Source organism: Crocuta crocuta, unplaced genomic scaffold (genome assembly GCF_008692635.1).
Source record: "Crocuta crocuta isolate KB4526 unplaced genomic scaffold, BGI_CrCroc_1.0 scaffold36, whole genome shotgun sequence".
NCBI classification, from domain to species: domain Eukaryota; kingdom Metazoa; phylum Chordata; class Mammalia; order Carnivora; family Hyaenidae; genus Crocuta; species Crocuta crocuta.
Genome location: NW_027532203.1, coordinates 7,570,678 through 7,581,160, shown reverse-complemented (window position 1 = coordinate 7,581,160; position 10,483 = coordinate 7,570,678). Strand labels below are relative to the sequence as shown.

Below are 10,483 nucleotides of genomic sequence, written 5' to 3'. Positions count from 1 at the left end.
ATGCTAGCTGGCAGCATTAATCTGCACAGCGAAAGGAAGCCAGGTGGTCAGCGGCCCCCATGTCCACGGTGCGAGGTTAGTGAACAATAACAAGTTGTGTGTAAATCGGTTTCCATGGTTTGTTCATCTCAGCTGCTTTGCAGGTGGCCGAGGACACACAACTTGCCGCTGCGTGTTAAGGAGTGAGCAGTGTCACAAATTTCCACCGTATTATAGACTAGTGTTTCATAAATATAAGCCTCTTTTTCTAAGAGGGGAGTTTTATCCTGACAGGTTAAGGGACCATGATGATCCTGACTTTGTTATTTTGTCTTCTGTCTTTTCAGTTTCAATTACCTTTTGTGTTTCCCGCAGAAAACATTTCTCTCAAATGCGTGCAAGACACTGAGGAATTCCTTTCCGATTTGAATTCGGTGGAGCCCAAAGAATACGCTCTGAGAAGTAAGTAGGTTTTTCCGTCCTATTGGGTAGGTAAACACAGAGCGATCTGAGGTTTGTGCTGGGAGGATCTCGAAAAACTCTTGATCATTAAAAACAGACCCCAACATGGAAGACAAGATCAGCCTTACTTTACAGATTCTTGATTCCAGGAATCAAGGAGGGAGGAGGAATTTTTATTGCATGATTGCACTAGAGGAAATGGTGTTTAATTCTAGCCAGAAGGGATCTCATGAGGACCAGCCTCTTAGATGAGAATTGTTTATAAGTTGTAAGTTGCTGAGCTGTTACTATTGTTTGAAGCTGGTAGCATTTTGCTGTCATGGGAGATAACTTTATTTCTTTTCCTAGATGTTTAGTCTGGCTTTGATAACGAATTACTTCATTATTTAGGGAACAAGTTCTGCCCATTATGTATTTGACAATAAATTTTGTGGAGTGCATTGGTGAAGGCGCTGGCCTAAGCTGGAAAAAGTTTGACTACAGCCAAGCCTCTTTGCATGTAATAGGGACAGGCTTCAGGCCGCCGTAATTTATTGTCTGTTAGTTTCCCAAAATTCCTCTTACAACCAAAGGGACACATACCTTCCAGCCAGAAAGGGGCAGGAAATCAAATTCTTCTTCAATGGGGTAACCTCTCCGGGAGAATGATTCATTTGTGATGCTGATAAAAACCACTAACAAGGGGGGAAAAAAGGGGGGAAAAACTCACTCTTTCCACAGGGTGCCTGGGTGGCTCAGTTGGTTAAGCATTGGACTTCATTTAGCTCAGGTCATGATCTTGCGGTTTGTGGGGTCGGGCTCTGTGCTGACAGCTCAGAGCCTGGAGCCTGTTTCAGATTCTGTGTCTCCCTCTCTCTCTCTTCCCCTCCCCCACTCATGCTCTGTCTCTCTCTGTCTCAAAAATAAACTATAAAAAAAAAGAATTTTAAAAACTCACTCCTTCCAAAGCCAGAAAAAACTGTCATGGCAATTTCCATTTCCATTTGAACGCATGACCAATTTATTTTGTATTAGAAAACAGTAGCAAATATTCATCATAAAGATAAGCAGAAGTTTTGATCAAATCTTGGGGAATTCAAAAGAGCACCCGATTGGAAGCAATTGTCATTTTACACTGGACTGTACGTCCTGATATTTAATGAGACATTGGAAAAAATATCAACCCAACTAATTCAAAGGCCGTGTTCAGATCCCGTTTTGGAATTGATTATGCTTTGCTCCAACACTTGCGGAAGTCAACAGGGAACATTGTGACAAACCCAGGCCAAGCCCGCCAGCCAAGAGAACCCAGAAGGCACAATGACTGGCTGAGTCTGCTGGTGACAAAGTGGTGGCACATGTCATCATTCATCACAGTCTTGTTAACACTTTATTTGCCTTACAAGGTGCTTTGGTCATGTACCAACAGTGTCCCATCTGTAAGGGCCTGAAAATTGAAAATCTTTTTTTAGTTAAAAAAAAGTTTCCCTAGGGATGGCCGCTGGCTCCCTTAGAAGCACACGAGACTCTTGATCTCGGGTTGTGAGTTGGAGCCGCAAGTTACGTGTAGAGATAACTAAAAAAATTTTTTTTAAATTTTAAAAACTTTCCCAAAGGTGAATGGTCCCAGAAAGAATCAAATGATTTATATAAATGGGACAGATCATAGATAACCATTACTTAATTTAATAGTTGAATACCACCTGCGGTTGTTTTCATTGCTTTTCATTCTAACGCACACAGAAAACACTCGATGTCGTGACTTTGACGTTTTGCCTGAGAGCTTTGAGCACCGGCTGTGGGTCTGATCTTCCTTCTCAGCATGGTTTTCCCGACAGTCATGTGGATGGAAAAATGATGAGTCAGGAATTCACACTTTTACAAGGAGGCCACTTCCCAGCCTGGGCGACTGGTGTCTTACCGAGTCCCAGCAGCTCTGCCAGGAGCAGGGCATTGACTCTCTTTCATAGATGACAAAACTGAGCCACAGAGATGGAACGTATCTTGCCCAAAGTAAGTGGTAGAGATGGAATTTGAGCCCAGGTTATCTGATTCCCAAGCTTGCGCCTTTAATCACTGCCTAAAATAGGCAGTAAGAAAAACAAGAAAAAAAAACACAAAGGGATGAAAGTTGTAGAATATATACGGTATATAAAGGTGTCAGACATGCCAGTTAAGGTGCCGTGGCCCTCGGGGGGAGACATGTAGAGGAGGGCGGCAGAAAGAATGATAATCTCCAAGTTAAGTTGGATGTTGCCTTGGAGTGGGAGCTGGTCAGGCCGGGGATGCGACTGGGGTCCCATCAGATTTCAGGTGGTGGCTCACGGTTCACCAGCAAGCCAGGCAGTACCGCAGGTGTTTCTTATTTTCGTCTTCATGCCCTTTTAACATATTAAATGTCACATAGTAATGTTCTGAGTCTCCCTCCCCAACCCAAAGCATGGAGGTGACCGCAGCAAGACCTCTGATAATGGGCGGGGGTCTGAGGAATAAAGTGGGGGAGAGAAGGTTCATGGAACTCAGGCAGGGATGCTGATCTTGCAGAGGGGAGCTGGAGTCGTTGCTGGTCCGGAGCAGGGGAGAGGCTGGCGTTTGAGCCGGATGCAGAGGGAAGGATGCAATGAAGGGTGTGGATGAACCGTCAGATCATGATCTGAGCTGAAATCAAGGGTTGGACGCTTAACAGACCCTTGGTTTCAGCTCAGGTCACGAGCTCATGGATCATGGGCTCGAGCCTCGCGTCAGGCTCGCACTGACAGCACGGAGCCTGCTTGCGATTCTCTCTCCCCTCTCTCTCTATCTCACCCTCCCTTGCGCTCGCTCTGTCTCTCTCAAAATAAATAAATAAACTTAAAAAACAAGTTGGGTCTTTAACGGACTGAGCACCCAAGGCACCCCTCTCGTCTTGTTTTTAAACTCCATAATCCAATCTGCATTCATTCTCTTCTCCCATACAAGCATCGGCCCCTAAAAGATCTCCGGTCTCTTCCTCTAATCAATTTTTTCCTCTCAGTTGTCTTTCTCCTTGACCGCCACGGCATTATCTGCCTTCCTCCTCAAATGCACCTGTTTCTAATTCAGAGACGGTCCAGTCTAGGATGCCCACCTCTTTGATGATCACTCCTCTCTCTCTTCCCCTCTGTATCTCTCTACCTGACCACCTGCATCTTCCCACCTGTTTCTTTCCTCATTGTACTTTCTGGGTACACCAGACACATTGTAGAGACAGGCTGTTGACCCCCAGACACTGTGCTAAGCTGGCAGTCCTGACATCTGGGCTCTCATCCCTGGAGGCCAATAACTGACTATGTGCTTAATCTCACCCACGCAACATTACTTTGCTATTTTTTTTAAAAAAATGGTTATTCATTTTTGAGAGGGGGACAGAGGATCCGAAGTAGGCTCTGCGCTGACAGCAGAAAGCCTGATGTGGGACTCGAACCCATGAACCAGGAGATCATGACCTGAGCTGAAGTCGGACATTCAACCAACCGAACCACCCAGGTGCCCCTACTTTCCACCCCTGTGAAGTGGAGAGGCTGTGTTTCTCCAACTCTGACAATCTGCAGTAGCTTTAGAAATGTTTTGATTCTAACCCCCGTGGTCTGCTATAACCAGTCTACACGGGCTTGCGAGAGCCGTTTGTGACATTTTCAATCTGGTTGTCAAACACAGTTACTTTTAAGGGTTGAATGGCTTAAGTTAACAGAAGAACAAAAGTAATGGATCCTCAAAATTCACCACCTCCTAACTGTCTTACTACACTTTACAGTCATCAGTATCTTGGAGATGCTTGTGTCCGCTGTGCTCGCGTGGTGGAAATGTGCTGCCGTGCAGGGGAGGGGGAGAGGCCGGGGGGAGCACATCGTCTGCCAAACCCAGGTCCAGGAGCATCAGGCTGGGAGCTCAAAGTCAACTGTGACTGAAGTACATTCACTACAGAGGCTGTCGATGACTACAGGTCAGGGCTTGATTTAGTGTTTTTGTTGACTGCCTGGGCTTAAGAAGTTGAAGAGAATGTCACAAATGCAAAATTTTTCAGCTTAAAATTGTGTTATGCCTGTGGCCATTACATGATAAATAGCCCTTGAAAACTCATCCGCTTCAGCGATTGCTGATGTCACTGACAATTGAGTGAAGTTCTGACATACATCGTCTGGTTTCACATCCATATTACTCATTAATGTAGACAAACATATCACCCAGTATTCATGTCGGGACTAGACTCATCAGTCAGCGGAAACCACAGGTTGGCCACAAATACTAGAGTTTGGCCAACATCCATGAGAATCAATCAGCTGTATGTGGAATTTATAAAAAGGAGTATTGTTGATTTTGTTATTATTTGTAAGTTGTGTGTGTTACAGGCTGAACTGTGTTTCCCCCCAAATTCCTATGTTGAAGTCCTAACCCTGATGCTTTACTCTAAAATGTGACTCTAGGGGCGCCTGGGCGGCTCAGTCGGTTAAGCGTCCCACTCTTGATTTCGGCTCAGGTCATGACATCACAGTCGTGAGATCAAGCCCTGTGCTGGGCTCCGTGCTGATAGCGTGGAGCCTGCTTGGGATTCTCTCGCTCCCTCTCTGTCCACCTCTCCCCCCCTCAGTAAATAACTAAACTTTAGAATGTGACTGTATCTGGAGGCAGGTCTTTACGGAGGCAAATGAGGTAAAATGAGGTGCCAAGAGTGGATTCTCATCCCATCTGACTGGTGCCCTTCTGTGAAGAGGAGATGAAGACACAAGCACACAGAGGGGCCAAGTGAAGATTTTGGAGAGAAGACAGGCATCTACAAGTCAAGCTGGAGACCTCAGAAGAAACCAACCCTGCTGAGACCTTGATCTTGAACTTCTAACTCCAGGACTATGAGGAAATCCATTTCCATCTGTAGTATTTTGTCAGGGCAGCCTGAGCAAGTTAACAGTGTGCTACGCATCTTCTGTATCGGTATAACTTATAATAATCTCTCTATATTATATACAGACACGTTCTCATTTGGAAGATGGCCCTTTATTAGACATTTACCATCACTGCTGGAGCCCCCACCTAGCTGCTGGCTGAGCCTCTAGGCGCTGGAGCTGAGAATCTGCATTTCAGGGCAGCTTCTTGTGTGGTTCTGATCATTGTGATGGCTAGCTTAAAGTAGGGATGTCAATTTTACAGGTAATTACGGTAAAAAGTCAGACAAGGTACCGAAAGTGGACACAAAAACCACCCTCCCCACCTCCAGATTCGTTTGTGAGAGCTGCTATAACAACGTACCACAAGCTGGGGGCTTAAACAAGAGCAATTAATCTTCTTGTCAGTCTGGAGGCCAGAAGTTCGGGATCAAGGTGCTGATTGAGTTGGTTTCCTCAGAGACTTCTGTCCTTGGCTTGCAGATGGTCAGTGACACCTGCCTGGTGTCACTGTAGGTTCAAATATCCTTTGATATAGACACCAGTCAGATGGGACTTGTTTTCACTTAATCACCTTTTTAATTTTAAGTTTTTAAATTTTTTAATGTTCATGTATTTACTTGAGAGAGAGAAAGAGAGTGCAAGCAGGGGAAGGGCAGAGAGAGAGGGAGAGAGAGAATGCCAAGCAGCCTCTGCACTGATGTGGGGCTTGGACTCACAAGCTGTGAGATCAGGACCTCAGCTGAAACCCAGACTCAGATGCTTAACCGACTGAGCCATCCAGACCCCTTAATCACCTTTTTTAAAAGGCTCTGTCCTCAAAGATAGTCCTAGACTGAGACCCTGAGGGTTCGGGTGGTAATAAATGAATTTGGGGGGAAACAGTTCAACCAATAACACCCCGTAAAGCCCATTTTGGACTACCAAACTCCAGAACTGTAAGATAATAGATTTATGTTGTTTTAAGCCACAAAGTTTTAGTAGTTTGTTACAGCAGCCGTAGGAAACTCACACAGATTTGCAGGAAGCTCGCTGTTACTGGTTTGGCCACACAGCTCAGTGAGTACATTTCTTGTTGTTTGTCCTAACACCCTTTCCTTAAATTTTTTCAGTGTTTGTTTATTTTTGAGAGAGAGTGTGTGTGTATGAGCAGGGGAAGGGCAGAGAGAGGGGAAGACACAGAATCTGAAGCGGGCTCCAGGCTCCAAGCTGTCAGCACGGAGTCTGATGCGTGGCTTGAACTCAAGAACCACAAGATCATGACCTGAGCCAAAGTCAGACACCTAACCGACTGAGCCACCCAGATGCTCCCGTCCTACCCTTTTGCTCTATCACCACTTTCTGTTCCATGCCCCCCACATCTCCTTGTTTTTCCTGTTGTGTTTTAAATATTGGACCATAATATGGAATGGTGAATTCATAGAATTTAGTGAATATGTGATCCTTATTACTTTATATGTAAAGATAGAGATATATCTATATGTCCATAGATCCCTTTGGGTTGTTCTATTTGGGGACTCCTTTTGGCTTTATATCTGTTCTAGAAGAGTGATTTCATGTCTCTTGTCTGAATATCTTGTACTATCCTGTCCTGTTTTCTCTGGAGGAAGGGGTCCTGGAAGCGAAGGCCTGTGGCTTACGCCCTTTTATATAGGTGCTTGGTATATATCCAGTCAAATGCTCTACATCCAGTCAAATGCTCTACCCCTGAGGCCTACCCCCATAGGCACTTGTCATATATGTATATAACTTAATGAACAAATGACCAGAATACATAATAGAAGCTCTATTAAAAGGAGATATTGAAGTCATGTTCGGTTTCTTTGGTTGTAGTAGACACCTGGTTGGCTATTTCTGCAGGTGTTTTGCCAGGGCCCGGCAGGTTCTCCGACATGCCTTATTCTGGGACCTCATCTCTCTATAAACTTCTCGCACCTTCCCCAAGCTCATGGCTGCTTCTCGTCTCCAGGCCCCACAGCATCCCCAGCCAGCTCACCCTTTGGCTTGGATTAGAACAGCCACGTGGGGAGTGTTGTGGGTTGCACTGCGTCTTCCAAAAGGATCTGTGGATACCCTGACCCCTGGTACCTGTGAATGTGATCTTGTTTGGAAATAGGGTCTTTGTAGATGTGATCAAGTTAGAATGGGATCCAGGGAGTGCCCTAAGTCAATGGCTGGTGTCCTTGTAAGAGGGAAATTTACACGCAGAGAGCTGCAGGGACAGTTGCTGGATGACAGAGACAGAGATGGGAGGGATGAACGCGTTGCAAGCCAAGGAACACTAAAGATCGCCAGCAGCCACCAGATGTTAGGAGAGAGGCACGAACAGATTCTCCCTCAGGGTCCCCAACAGGAGCCACCCCTGCCAGTCCCTTGATTCCAGACTTGTGGTCTCCAGGTTCTGGTACACAACACGTTTCTGTTGGGCTAAGTCACCTGGCTTGTGGAAACGAGTACAGCGCTGGGATACAAATACAGGAAGCGCTGGGCTCCCGAACACATCTTCCAGAATAAAGTATGCATCTGTTTCCAAGATGAAAAACAAAACGAGACCAGCAAAACAAGCTGTCTCAGGTAGGTCCTGGAACTCATTTTCTTTGAGATGTACCGGGCCCGCCCATGACCATTTCATTAAATCCACCCGGACCGTGGATAACACCATCTGCAGCAGAGGCCCTTCAGGGGAAGCTATTTATGTGGGATGAAAACTGAGCTCTGCAGATGGAGGGCCTCCTGGGTTCATGCGATGTCAGCGGGTTCCTGCACTTTATCCCTCAGGGACGGGGCGGGGGAGAGGGGGGGTGCTCTGGTTCCCAAGCAGTGTGCAGGGCTTTTCATTTCCTGTTTTCTCTAATCTCGTAACATCCTTGAAATCTTCCACAAGCGGCTGCTTGTGCTTTAGCCATCTTTAACCCTTCAAGTCCCCTCTCCCTGGTCCCTGTGTCGCATTGCTCGGGCCACCCTGCTGGCGGGGCTGCTGGGCTTCCTCCTCCGGCCACTTATTCCCTTTGGCTTCGTCTTGTATCTCTTGGAATGGTTATTTCATGTCTCCCCTCCGTGTGTCTCATCTTCTCCCCTGGAAGGCAAGGCTCGGGGTTCACACCCTGTCACAGGAGGCAGTCCGTAGGGAGGCACTCACTGGGCTAGCCACTCACCGGCTCGAGCTGAGCCTTTGCTCTGTTGTCATCGTGGGAGGAGGGACTGTCAACTTGATTTGGATTCTCAGACGTTGCCTCTTGTCCCATCGGCCTGTCCGTCTGGAGGGCACTTGACTCTAGCGCCGGCCCCCTCCACCAGTGCGGGAGCTAGGGACAGAACAGGTGCTGAAACAAATAAAGTCTTACAATAGAGAAAGGATGACACGGCGGGTTCCACTGAAATCTCTGGGGTCGCTGCATTTCAGCCACAGCCATGCTGTGGTCAGCTGACACGTGGCCCCCCAAAGGACATCGACATTCTAGTTCCCGGGGCCTGTGAATGTTCCCTCCTATGGAAACAAGGTCTTTGCCCACTTGAGACAGGGAGATTATCCTGGATTATCCAGATGGGCCCTAATGCAATCACATGTACTCTTAAAAGTGGGGGGTGGGGCGCGACTTGACACACACACACACAGAGGAGGAGGTAATGTGGCCATAGAGGCGGACATTGGAGTGAGGTGGCCACAAGCCAAGGGGTGCCGGCATCATTAGAAGCTGGAAGGGGCAAAGAATAGCTTCTCTCCTAGAACCTCTGGAAGGAGGGTGGCCCTGCTGACATCCTGAATTCTGCCCAGTGATACTGATTTTGGACTTCTGGCCTCCAAAACTGTGAGAGAACAAATATCTGTGGTTTTAAGCCACCAAGTTTGTGGGCATTTGTAATAGCAGTCACAGGAAATGAATATACCAAGTCCAAGATTAGTAGGTGACCAGACACAAGGGGGACCTGTAAACAGCTACTTTAGTAACTTTGGAAATCGAACTGGTATCACATTCAGATCTCTTTCTGACTAACGAGATCTCTGGCAACAGATGGCCGGCCTTTTATGTATATGCCCTGTATCATTAACTGTCGCACAAGGACTATTCAATTCTAGTTTTTAAAATTCCCCAATGTAACACAGCAGTCTGGTCGGGGCTTAGTAACTATTTGCTGTTAAAGCTGTAGATGATAGGGGTGCCTGGGCGGCTCAGTCTTTTGAGCGTCCGACTTCTGCTCAGGTCATGATCTCACGGTTCATGGGTTCAAGCCCCATGTCAGGCTCTGTGCTGACAGCCAGCTCAGAGCCTGGAGCCTGTTTCAGATTCTCTGTCTCCCTCTGTCTCTGACCCTCTCCTGCTCGTGCTGTCTCTCTCTCAGAAATAAATAAAACATAAAAAAAATCTTTTTAAAGCTGTAGATGATAATTACTGTCAAGATTTATTTGTGGCTTAGCATTCTAGAATCTTCTGCTGCCTTCAACTTCATGGTATAAGTGCAGCCATATTTTAAAATATAAGACCACTGACCAGGGTCTTTCTCTCCTCCATTCAAACCCAGAAATTCATCAAGTCTGCATTTTGATATCCACATATCATCACCACCATGTGAGAAAGCAAATTTGTCTGCCAATTATGCCAGCAGAGTTGAAATGAGTTGTTTGTCATCTTCTGGAAATGAAAATTAGGAACAGCCAGGAGATTTGCAGCAACAGGTGGGATTAGTGATTAGTTTATTCTCTCTCTTCCTCCCAAGACCATTGTAATGTATTTTGAGTCGGATGGTACCTATGGCCACAACCTCTGGTTCCTGACAAAAACCAATTAAGCTGGAAACGGGCACATTGTTCATTTGCGTTCATAATCAGAAAGGCAGCAAATACAATTGGAAATTTGCATAGCATACAAAATAGCCTTAGCCAGAAAGCCATAAATCCAACCAGTTTACAAGCAGAACACCAACTGGAAAAAAAAATGTGGACGTTAATCTTCTCAAGTGAATAATTGGGTATATATACCTCTACGTTGTCCTTTAGAATTTTATCTAAGGGTCAAGTCAGGCTCCGTATCGACACCTCTCTTGTTCTTAGTTCCAGATTCTTAATCTTCAGGCTACAGCGTTCGGGGTACTCAGTGATAGAGAAAGGAACTGGGGAATCATCCAGCTTATCTATAATAAATACATCTGGTTTTTAAAATCATCAT

The 10,483-nt window shown here is 46.1% G+C and overlaps 1 protein-coding gene across 1 annotated transcript in view; it reads left to right on the top strand.

Annotated features, from left to right (window-relative positions):
• Positions 1 to 10,483, top strand: part of LOC144242589 (O-acyltransferase like protein-like) — a 65,665-nt gene continuing 55,182 nt past the window's right edge. Inside the window, exons 1-2 of the mRNA XM_077777555.1 lie at positions 1 to 75; positions 327 to 441. Of these exons, the coding sequence (XP_077633681.1) occupies positions 1 to 75; positions 327 to 441 (190 nt within the window). The remainder of the gene's footprint in view (positions 76 to 326; positions 442 to 10,483) is intronic.